The sequence below is a fragment of the Salmo salar genome, chromosome 12 (genome assembly GCF_965601325.2).
Source record: "Salmo salar chromosome 12, fSalSal1, whole genome shotgun sequence".
Taxonomy (NCBI): Eukaryota; Metazoa; Chordata; class Actinopteri; order Salmoniformes; family Salmonidae; genus Salmo; species Salmo salar.
Window position 1 is genome coordinate 39,586,415 of NC_138302.1, and position 11,727 is coordinate 39,598,141.

Here is an 11,727-nt window from a genome sequence, read left to right on the forward strand (position 1 = left end):
TAGATGTAAACATAACAGCTGGGAAATGTACACTTCAAGAGATACAGTTATGCGTGTTTCCTATACTTCATGAGATCACCAAATGAAACACACTCGTCACAACTGTCCCTTAAGTGTCCACGGACTATTCCCATTCTCATAAACAGAATTTTTTCATTCTCCCATTTTGTGGATTTAGGCGTCTCCAAGTGAAGTCCATCGTTCTCTCTCTGTGCTCTCAATTTCTGCATGACCAGGGGGGAGAGTCTCCACCAGGAATTTATGACCGGAGATAACAGAACCTGGGTGTAAGAGAGAGAGTGGGGGGGGGGGGGGGGGGGGGGCGTTCTACACCCAGAAAGGGCCATGTCATGACAGTAGCAACACAACACGGCAGCAGCACAACATGGTAGCAGCACAACATGGCGTACAAACATTGTTGGGCACAGACAACAGCACAAAGGGAAAGAAGGTAGAGACAACAATACATCACGCAAAGCCTCCACAACTGTCAGTAAGTGTGTCCATGATTATGTCCTTGAATGAAGAGATTGAGATAAAACTGTCAAGTTTGAGTGTTTGTTGCAGCTCGTTCCAGTCACAAGCTGCAGCGAACTGAAAAGACGAGCGACCAAGGGATGCGTGTGCTTTGGGGACTTTTAACAGAATGTGACTGGCAGAACGGATTATCTCCGGTCAAAAATTAAGTGTCAATGTTTCTGCCAAGAAGTTTCATTTTATTTGAAAGTTTAAATCCTTTTTTGTTGTAATGAATTCTTTAGTCACACTTTTTTTCTTCATATTTTAAACAACTTGTAGAAAATAAAGTATGACACTGTCATGTAATATGGTGACCGTCCTGTGCCACTTTACTTGGATGAAGAAAATACACTGACAAGAAGCATTATGACCGTCAGAATCATATAAGCCAGATAGGCCTATTACATACATGCCCTTATGTCAATCATCAGTCAAAAAGAGGGTGTCTTGTCCTACATCAATATGTGAGCAATTACAATGTTAATTTAGTATGGTACATTTGTTTTAAATTTGTATATATAACATAAACTTACTGTTGACTCATGTAGGGTATGGTGTAATGGAATATTTTGCCTTGTGTGGTAGGTTTTGTGGGTTGTGACACTCTTATGTAGGTGTCATAACCAGCCATAAAATAACGCAATATACTGTATGTCACATCAGGTCTATATGTGTTATGACCGTATAACAGTTTATGGCAAGTTATGTCAGCTGTTATGACATATTATACAACGGATGGGTCTAATGCTGATTGGTTAAAACCGTATTCCAGCCGGTGTCTATTCCACAAATTACCACCGGCTAAATCTGATGTTAAAACGCTTATTTACTCTGTTCCATCTGACTGCACAATCCACTGTCTCATCAACCCAACCAGGCAATTTATAAACTTGATCTCCACTTTAAAAAGCATCTAGACATTATCTCACATTTCTTTTAGGCTAGAACTTTCACTAGGTGCGTCGTTGGAGCATGATAGGATGGAAAGAAAGGTTCAGCTTTCTCCGTTGATGTTGTATGTGGAGGATGAGGGCTGCAGTAGATATCTCAGACAGGGGGGAGTGAGGCCTAAGAGAGTTTTATAAATAAGCATCAATCAGTGGGTCTTGCGACGGGTATACAGAGATGACCAGTTCACAGAAGAGTATAGAGTACAGTGATATATCCTATAAGAAGCATTGGTGGCAAATCTGATGGCCGAATGGTAAAGAACATCTAGCCGCTCAAGAGCACCCTAACCTGCCGATCTATAAATTACGTGTCCGTAATCTAGCATGGGTAGGATGGTCATCTGAATCAGGGTTAGTTTGGCAGCTGGGGTGAAAGAGGAGCGATTACGATAGAGGAAACCAAGTCTAGATTTAACTCTAGCCTGCAGCTTTGATATGTGCTGAGAGAAGGACAGTGTACCATCAGCCATACTCCTAAGTACTTGTATGAGTTGACTACCTCAAGCTCTAAACCCTCAGTGGTAGTAATCACACCTTTGGGGAGAAAGGCATTCTTCTTACCAAACCCCATTACCTTTGTTTTGGAGGTGTTCAGAACAAGGTTAAGGGCAGAGAAAGCTTGTTGAACACTAAGAAAACTTTGTTGTAGAGCATTTAACACAAAATCCGGGGGTGGCCAGTTGAGTATAAGACTGTATCATCTGTATATAAATGGATGAGAGAGCTTCCTACTGCCTGAGCTATGTTGTTGATGTAAATTAAGAAGAGCGTGGGGCCTAGGATCGAGCCTTGAGGTACACCCTTGGTGACAGGCAGTGGATGAATCAGCAGATGTTCTGGCTTTATACACTCTTTGAGAGAGGTCGTTAGCATACCAGAGACACCAATAGTCCTTAGCCAGCCCACAAGAATGGAATGGTCTACCGTATCAAATGCTATGGCCAAGTCAATAAAAATAGCAGCACAACATTGCTTAGAATCAAGGGCAATGGTGACATCATTGAGGACCGTTAAGATTCCATAACCTGAGCGGAAACCAGATTGCAGAGAGAATACTATAGACATCAAGAAAGTCAGTCAGTTTATTATTGACAAGTTTTTCCAACACTTTTGATAAACAGGGCAAAATAGAAATAGGCCTATAACAGTTAGGATCAGCTTGATCTCCTGCTTTAAATAAAGGACTAACCGTGGCTGCCTTCCAAGCAATGGGAACCTCCCCAGAGAGGAGAGACAGGTTAAAAAGGTCAGAAATAGGCTTGGTGAATATAGTGGCAGCAACCTTAAAGAAGAAAGTTTAATCTGACCCAGATGTTTTTTTAGGGTCAAGTTTAACGAGCTCCTTTTGCACCTCAGACTCAGTAACTGTCTGCAGGGAGAAACGTTGAAGCGGGGCAGGGGGAAAAAAGGGAGGAGCATCGGGGCTAGTCGCACTAGAAGGGGTGGGAGATTAAGAAATGTTGGACGAGCAAGGAGGCATGGCTGAGTCAAATAGGAATCCTGACTTAATGAAGTGGTGATTAAAGAGTTCAGCCATGTGCTTCTTGTCAGTAACAACCACATCAACTTTCAGGGACATGGGCCGCTGTGAGGAGGGTTTATTCTCCAGATCTAACTGTTTTCCAGGATTTCTTGGGGTTAAACCCAGAGAGAGAGAACTGCTCCTTAAAGTAACTCACTTTGGCCTTCCGGATAGCCTGAGTGCACTTATTTCTCATTTTCCTGAATGAGAGCCAGTCAGCCTGAGTTTCCGTTTGCCGAGCCTTTCGCCAAATGCAATTCTTGAGGTGGAGTAACTGCAAGATCACGGTCGAACAAGGGGCTGATCCTGTTTTTAATTCTCATTTTCTTTATGAGGGTGTGTTTGTTAACAAGATCACTGAAGATATCAAAACAGAAGGTCCAAGCATCTTCGACAGAGGGGATCAGGCTGATTCTATACTAATTTACAGAGGCCAGGTCATGAAGGAAAGCTTGCTCATTAAAGTTTTTTAGCAAGCGTGTATGACAAATCAGGACAGGACGTTTCACTAAGCAGCCATTACGAACACAGGCTGTAAAACAGTGATCACTAAGGTCATTACAGAAAACACCAGACTGGTACCTATCAGGATTATTTGTGAGGATAACATCGAGGAGAGTAGCCTTTTCTGGGTGTTTGGAGTCATACGTTGTAGGATTGGTAATAATCTGAGATTTAGGGAGTCCCATTGCTTTAGGACTTGGTCAAGTGGTTTAAGCATGTCCCAGTTTAGGTCACCTAGCAGGACAAATTCAGACTTAGTGTAAGGGGCCAGGAGAGAGATTAGAGCAGGTGGGGTACAGGCCGGTGCTGATTGAGGACGATAACACCCGAAACAGTCAACAATGAGCTATTTGAAAGTTTAATACTTAAAACCAGCAAATCAAATTGTTTGAGGAGAGACTTGGTGGAGACAACCGAGCACTCTAGGTGATCCTGGGTAAAGATTGCCACTTCCCTCCTTTGGAAGATCTGTCTTGCAGAAAAAGGTTATAGCCAGAAAGGTTAACATCAGTATTCAAAACACTCTTTCTTAACCACGTCTCAGTAACGACCAACACATCTGGTTTGGAGCTGTGAACCCACACTTCCAATTTATAAATTTTAGGTAATAAGCTTCTAGTGTTAATGTGCAGAAAACCCAGGCTTTTACGAGAGCAGAAATCAGTGAAACATATCAGAGCACAAGTCCGAATTGGGCTAGCAACAGTAGATGGGCCAGGGTGTACATGCACAGTAATACAATCAAGGCACGGCAGAGGACAGGGAGAGCTCTGTAGTGTTGATTTATGACATTTGAATGTGCATTAGGATCATATTAGACAGCAATTTCATCAGGTAACATGAATCCAAAGCCAGCGAGAGGTGGTTAGAATAGGATGGGGGGGCTAAAAGTCTGTGTAACCAATTGAGAGTCAGAGTCTCGAGTGTGGGAACGAACATAGTCTGTCCCACGGTAGGGTAAACAAGAAAGTTCATAGTCAACAAAGTAAGTGGAGTCATGAGGCAAATAGCAAAATGCACAAGTGTGTGGATTTAACAATTCCTACAGTACAGAACAACATATTCAAGTGTAGAACTTCAACGGAATGCCACTTTAAAAACCCACATCAGTTTAATACTCTACCCGTGTTAAGACTGTACTCACTGGTGTTAAGATCTCCAGTCTCCTCTTTGTCACCCTCCTCCTCTTCTTTCAATGAGACAGTCATCTCACCCTCCTCCTCATTCTCTTCCTCCTCTTTCACTCTGAAAGCTTCTTCCTCTTCTTTCATTGTAAATTCTTCAAAAAATGTTTTTACTGTGACAGCCTGCTCTTCCTTCTCCTTTTTCACGAGAGCGTCTCTCTGTCCAGTAGACATCCTCTTCTTTAACAAGGGGGGGAAGTAGCTCAGTGAGCTCATGGTCGGGGATGTTAGCTAACTAGCTAGCTATCATTAGCAACTAGGCTAGTGCTAATCTAGTTTGAAGATAACCGATAGGTGTCTGCCAGCTTGCTGATTAATATGAACATATGAAATCACGAGGTAACTACTAGATATGACAAAAGTGTATTTAAAACACACAGCGACTAGTATACCGAAATAGTCTAAAAAGCTTAGAAAGTTTCGGCAATGACGGATAGCAGCAAGCTACCGAGGTGGGATCTGTTGTTGTATTCGAAACAGCCAAAAGAACAGTGCAGTCCACTACTAGACACACATCGCCATCTGCTGACTGGAGTGCATAACGCAGTGGAGGAAAGTCGTTATATTTTCAGACAGAAAAGTATATTGCTTTCAAATACTTATTTTTCTAAGATTAATATGACATTATGAAGCATACTCCGTACATATAGACACATGTGTTGATTAATGCAAATTCGATTGATACATTTAAACACACATTACATTGTTAAAACATATGGAATTAATATAAGATGATGATACATCAAATAAGATTAAAAAAGGTATATATATTCGCCTCTATTTTCTAATTTGCAAGTGTGTATATAGCTAATAAGGCATTTATTATGTATTATTAGTATACCTTAATTAAGTGTTTCTTATTCAAACATTATAAGTAATGTATTTATTGGTCAATCCATAATAACCTTATAGCCATAATAAAGGTGTACTAATAGTTAATAAAGGGCAAGTTACACAAGAAACAGACTCTTAGTATGTTGTCTCTATGTTGGATTAATAAGGGCATAGTACCTTAAGATGTGTTCCCTATACAAAATGTGACCATATTTTTACTTTTATTTAAATACAGGGGTGGCAGGTAGCCTAGTTGTTAGAGCGTTGGACTTGTAACCAAAAGGTTGCAAGATTGAATCTCTGAGCTGTCAAGGTAAAAATCTGTTGTTCTGCCCCTGAACAAGGCAGTTAACCCACGGTTCCTAGGCTGTCATTGAAAATAAGAATTTGTTCTTAACTGACTTGCCTAGTTAAATAAAAATAAATACAGCCCAAAAATCAAGTCCAAATGTGACACAAACAATTAGCAACTAAACTTCCATATGAATAGCCGATTTACAGGAATTTTTAGTTTATTTGAACCTATACCAATGTATTCTAGATCTACTGTATGACTACCATAATGTATGGTTGAAATAATTGGTAATTTGTGATGGAATTATATAATTATTTTGTCATTTGATGGAAAGAGGTCTTATCTCTGTATCTGTGCCATTATTGTGTCTGTGACAGCATGGGCAGCGCCATTGAGTGTCCATTTTAAAGGCCCAGTGCAGTCAAAAATGTGATTTACCTATGTTTTATATACATTTCCACACTATGAGGTTGGAATAATACTGTGACATTGTAAAAATGTGGATAATGCCAGTTTAGTGTAAGAGCTGTTTGAAAAGACAACCTAAAATGTCTGTCCATTTTGGTGGGATGTGGTTTTGGCATGCCTGGTGATGTCACCAGGCAGTAAATTAGTTAATAGACCAATATGAAAGAGTTCCAAACCTCTCTGCCAATAACAGCTGGTTTTCAGTTTTCCCCTCCCCACTCAGACCACTCCCAGAGAGTCCTAGCTAAAATATTTGCTTGAGAAATTGCTCTTTGCTAAATTGTTTCTTTTTGACAATTTTATTTGAAAACACTCACAGTACGGTACTTAATTGTTGCCTATAAATAATTGGATATTGAAATAAAAACGGCTGCATTGGCCCATTTTCTTATTTTGTGTTTGAAAAAAGTGTAAAGCTAATATTGGTGATTTATGGCCACCTGCAGTGCTGGAGTCCTGAACCAAATCTTGTGTGGCATTAATTTATTGTGGCCACAAAATGGCGTTGATATAGCTTACATCCATTTACAAACCATAGCACACCATTTGAAGATTAAGACGATGCTTGGATCAATGGCTGATCGCTCCCAACCAGTTGACTACTTCAAAATGAAGGGGTTCGATTAATGCCCCAGACCGTTGATTGCATAGGTTTCAGAACCGGGCTGCCTCCCAGGCATGAGCCAGGTTCCCCATTTTGGCCGACGGCGAAGTCTTCGGGTGCACTTAGTCGAACTCCCTCAATGGTGGAAGCCCTCAATGGCCATGTACATGCTAAATCTGGTTGAGTCCTCTAATATTTCTATGGACTATCTGGAACGCAACCATTCGCTGCGCAAAATTGACTCACTCGAACATGCACTGATTAAAGTCATATGACTACTCAGTCAGCATTGTTTAGGGAAGTGTCTTCAAACATCGACAGAAGACAACGTGGATAAGAGAAAATGCCACTGACGAAAGCGATAATTGTCCCAGGAAATGGAGCTGGAGATGTAGAGCGGTCCAATTGGTATGGATGGGCCAAAAAACAGATAAATAAGGTGCGCACTGCTAAAGTATGCGAAAGTCTAAGAGCTTGCGCCCGCATGCTCCCAACACGGGATGTGCGTACAGTGGCTCCTATGATTTTGACAACTGTTTTATGTATTGGTTACTCTGCTTGTTACATACATTTTTGGACTTTTACAGTAATGATATGTAGACATCAAGAAGAATATAACTTATAAATGGCTCATGAACTTTAAACTGTAGGAACCACTTGTTTTACTTTCGGATGAAGATATCTTTACACTGAGCTCATGGGCGTCGGTACGCAATCATGGTTACATTAAGACAGCATTGTGTCAGTGCGAGATATGGTACATGGAAAAGATTGAAATACTTAATTTTCCTGAAAATCATCCTCATGCTAGCCAGCAGTAGCCACAGCAGCAATTATGGAATGGCAAGGTGGCTTTGTCTAGGGGAGTTGGGATTAAAACATTTATAATAATCAAATTCACACATGCGTATTAATACACACCAAATAATGAATTATTATATTCAGTGACAGATTACCACAAATGCCTATATTTCTCACATATCACATTGTAAACTAGCCTAGATTTCTCAGATATCACATTATAAGCTAGCTCTATACAGAGCCCTGCATTTTGGATGGAGGATATCCTTCATACAGGGTTCTAATTGACAAGTGCAATGCATGGAAGAGATATGGTCTATGATTGTTCTGGAAATTATTCCATAGAAACTTCATTTGGAGGAAGAATGTTTGATATGCTTTTTACATTTGTATCCCAAATAATTTCTGAGAATTATATGATGGAAGAGTATGATGGAGTATGTCCTAGATTTTGAAATAAAATGTTTCACCTGAATACATTCAACATAAAAAATTTGAATATCTCAAAAGTACCCTTTTTGATTTTGTACTTTTTTAGACATTATTGTTTAAAACAATATACTTTACAAGTACATCACATTTCCAGTGGGTGCTCAGCTACTTTTGAAGTTATGACGCATTGAATGAATTCAAAGGGAACTTCCTGGTGATTTGCTGAAATATGGTAGAAATTGACATTGGTTAATGACCTATGTATAAAATGGGTCATATCTTTAAGAGTAGCAAAGCACCCACTCTGGAAATGTGACGTGTTTGAAGAGTATATTGTTTCAAACAAAAAATTAGCTATATCAAAAAGGGTACTTTTGAGATATTAATATTTCCAATGTTGAATAAACTAATGTGAAAAATTGCGTTTCAGAATTTCCACATACTCCTTATAGTATGCTCTAAAATATGGAGTATAATGAAACCAAGATGTCTGTATCATGTGCAGTTCACGGATCATAGGGTCTTATGAGCGGTATAGGTCGAAAAGGACCTAAAATTGCCACTTTCTTCATCATGCTTTTCTCCGAAATGGTTTGTGATGCAAATGGAAAAATCATAACATCCTTCCTACCAAAGAAGTTTCTATGTGAGAATTGCCATAACAATCTGAAATACCAAACATTTTTTGGGCTATCCTGGTGTGGAATTGCCCATTTTCAACCTTTACTTACTGATACTTCATTTGGTATTAATAGTAAACTTGCTGTCCTGTAGATTCCAGATATGACCTGCCTGTTGAGCAACATGCCTGACCCAGGTATGTAGAATGAAGTTCAGTATTTAAACCCATTCATTTTGGGCCTCCAATGTCATTACTGTGAGGTGCTAGTACTGTATTTTTATTTTTCTAGTGACAGCCAGAGAGAGCATATGGTTGCCATTCATACAGGAGGAGCTCCAATGTGATGAGGAGACTGTCATCATTGGCCACAGCTCTGGGGCAGCTGCAGCCATGAGGTAGGATCGTGATTACAAAGAATTTGAGGATATTCCTCATGCAAACTCTTCCTTTTTGTTTGTTGGAAAGTTACTATACCTAACTTTGTGGTACCATGCAGGTATGCAGAAACACACAAGGTGTATGGCCTCATTCTGGTGGGTGCCTATACTTCTGACCTGGGAGATGAGAATGAGAGAGAGAGTGGTGAGTTTACAGATTTCTTACCAGTGTCACTTCCAATTAACAACAACAACCACTTTTCTAATTGGATTCAGGTTGGATTAAATATTTAAATTGGGTATTTCAAAACTGAAAAATGTGATTCTGATCATTCGGTGTGTAGTGATGAAAATCTGGATAATCTTGATCTCACTAGAAGGGTAGATTTAGAAAGGTGAAAGGCATTACAATAGTGGAATTTCAGAGAAATAAAAAAGGTTTCATTAAATATTTCCATTATGTTAAATTGACTGCAGTATAGGTATGTGGTCAGTTGTTGTATTGAGCAGTGTCAAATAAAAGCATGTACTTACAAGTGATAAGAGAAGCAAGCTCCATAATTTATATGAATATCTTTATTCATGTAGTTTAGTCATCTGTAGTAACATTGCCTGTCCAGTACATGGCAAGGTGTAGGCCTATTCAAAGCACTGAAAATACAGATTCTGTGATGTTGACATTTTCATGTCTCGATCAGAATAACCCTATCCAACCATTTTCTGGCTCCAAATCACCCAGGTTGATCTGATCCTGGAAAGCAAAATAGGGGGTTACAGAATCCAGATCATTCTGATTCTGAAAAACTGGACCCAGGTGTTTAGACTAGCCTAGTGTTCATTTCTGAATTGGGATACAAGAGCGCCACAGAAAAGCTGCAGTCAAGTGTCCCTAAATCCAGTTTAATGTAAATCACCACTTGTTTATCCATCCCCCACCTCAAGTCACTGAAACAGCGGCTGCATCCCAGTATGCCTATATTGCAGTCGGGTTGTGCAGATTATCATATCGTAAAGTAACTGGTTTAATGTACAACTCCATTTTCTCATTTGTAGAGATATGAGACCAATCAGATCTGTATCCGATCCCTGCAAATGTGGAAGTAGTTTTTGACATTGCAGAGACCCCATCAATATAATTTAATGATCTGATAGTATGCGAATGCAATGTAGAGAGTTTGGAGCACACCGTTATGTCTCCCTGTGTATCTCTTCACTCAGGATATTTTGGCCGACCATGGGAGTGGGAGCAAATGAGAAGAAACGTTGGGCACATCGTTCAGTTTGGCTCCACGGATGACCCCTTCCTGCCTTGGGAGGAGCAGCAAGCTGTGGCCGAGGGCCTGGGCGCGGTGCTGCACAAATACACAGACCGAGGACACTTCCAGAACAAACAATTCCCTGAGCTCATTGACGCAGTGCGAAAGCTGATGGCAGCTGCTTAAAAAGCAGCGGAGTTGTCCGCCATTGGAAAATGACAAGCAACGAAGACAATAGCCCAAATACGAATATCTGTTAAGTTGCTCCCTTCACTCTGTGTCCCTCTGGGGAATCCTCATGTGGCCCTTATAATTACGATATGATGGAGATTCCAATTTATCAAGTGTAGTTCAAAGTCATCAATGTGCTTATCTTTTGCTGCATTACTTTGAGTGCTCTACGGAAGACTCGCCAGTTTTGATTCACCTGTGTTTCCAGCAGTTTGTTGAAAGAGCTCAGCAAATATTAAGATTCACCCACAAATGCACATTTTACTGACAGTCGTGAGTTCCCATCAAACTGGCTTCTTGTAAATAAAATGCTGTGCGAAAAGACAATGTGTTTCCATCCCTTAACTATGTTGATGGTTTTGGCACAAAAAGTCTGTGACAAACAGCATGTGTCCACTCTGGTCTTGGCGCTTGCGCTCAAACAGAATTTACAGACAAACATTAGGGTAATCACTTGCACAGGCTAACATTGAACTCTGGTATAAAAACACATGCTATTGGGACCCTTCAATCCAACATTGCCAAACAGAAATAAAACTGATTACAGTGATCTAGTGTACCCAAATGATCTACATCATACCACTCATTTTCTTCAATCAGATTGAGATCCACCTAAGGCCTTCAGACATGAAGCAACATACCAGTCAGCCTTACCAGATCCCTGATAGCATTCCCCTCTACCCTTTTTCCAATCACCGAGCCAAAACCCCTCTGAAATACTTCATATTCCCAACAATCTTCCAAGATTACAAGCATGGGATTGTCTGAAGCACGACCTTTCAACCTGTAAGCAAGGGCTTTGTAGCAACGTCATAACGCTCAGTCTATTTAAGAGTTGCCTCGAGTGATTTGTTCTTGCAGACACATTTTGATTGCGAATACATTACACTAACAGCTTTGGTTTGAGGTGTTTGGCTGAGAGTTTCCGTTTAAGGGGGTAGAGACTTTTCTCTTACATCTCTACCCAGTCTCTAATCGAGCATCTGACACGATTTTGCAGATAATTCTAAGTTTTACCTGCAATTGTGATTTACTTTTAATGAAATGCCCTATAGTTGCTATAGATACTAAAATGACTGACTTGACATTTGAAGCTAAGAAGGCTCATCAATATGATATCTACATAAC

At 40.2% G+C, this 11,727-nt stretch overlaps 2 protein-coding genes across 3 annotated transcripts in view; one reads left to right on the forward strand and one right to left on the reverse strand.

Moving 5' to 3' along the window:
• LOC106564776 (asCystatin) overlaps nt 1-5,151 on the reverse strand; it is a 30,550-nt gene extending 25,399 nt beyond the window's left edge. For both annotated transcript variants that reach the window (XM_014131139.3, XM_014131138.3), the window contains exon 1: nt 4,640-5,151. In XM_014131139.3, coding sequence (XP_013986614.1) covers nt 4,640-4,895 — 256 coding nt within the window. In that variant the 5' untranslated portion in view covers nt 4,896-5,151. The remainder of the gene's footprint in view (nt 1-4,639) is intronic.
• A 2,002-nt stretch (nt 5,152-7,153) lies between these two features.
• rbbp9 (retinoblastoma binding protein 9) lies at nt 7,154-10,924 on the forward strand. Its single transcript, NM_001141870.2, has 5 exons — nt 7,154-7,319; nt 8,888-8,930; nt 9,025-9,130; nt 9,232-9,317; nt 10,331-10,924. Exons 1-5 carry the CDS (start codon nt 7,224-7,226, stop codon nt 10,552-10,554), a joined length of 555 nt encoding a protein of 184 aa, NP_001135342.1. The 5' UTR covers nt 7,154-7,223; the 3' UTR covers nt 10,555-10,924.
• The last annotated feature ends 803 nt before the right edge of the window (nt 10,925-11,727 follow it).

Bases quoted from the DNA above. Each gene is read 5' to 3' on its own strand.
- rbbp9 (NM_001141870.2), top strand. From the start codon at position 7,224: ATGCCACTGACGAAAGCGATAATTGTCCCAGGAAATGGAGCTGGAGAT. The intron at 9,131-9,231 runs GTAGGATCGTGA...GGTACCATGCAG, and splicing joins GGGGCAGCTGCAGCCATGAG to GTATGCAGAAACACACAAGG. The intron at 9,318-10,330 runs GTGAGTTTACAG...CTCTTCACTCAG, and splicing joins TGAGAATGAGAGAGAGAGTG to GATATTTTGGCCGACCATGG.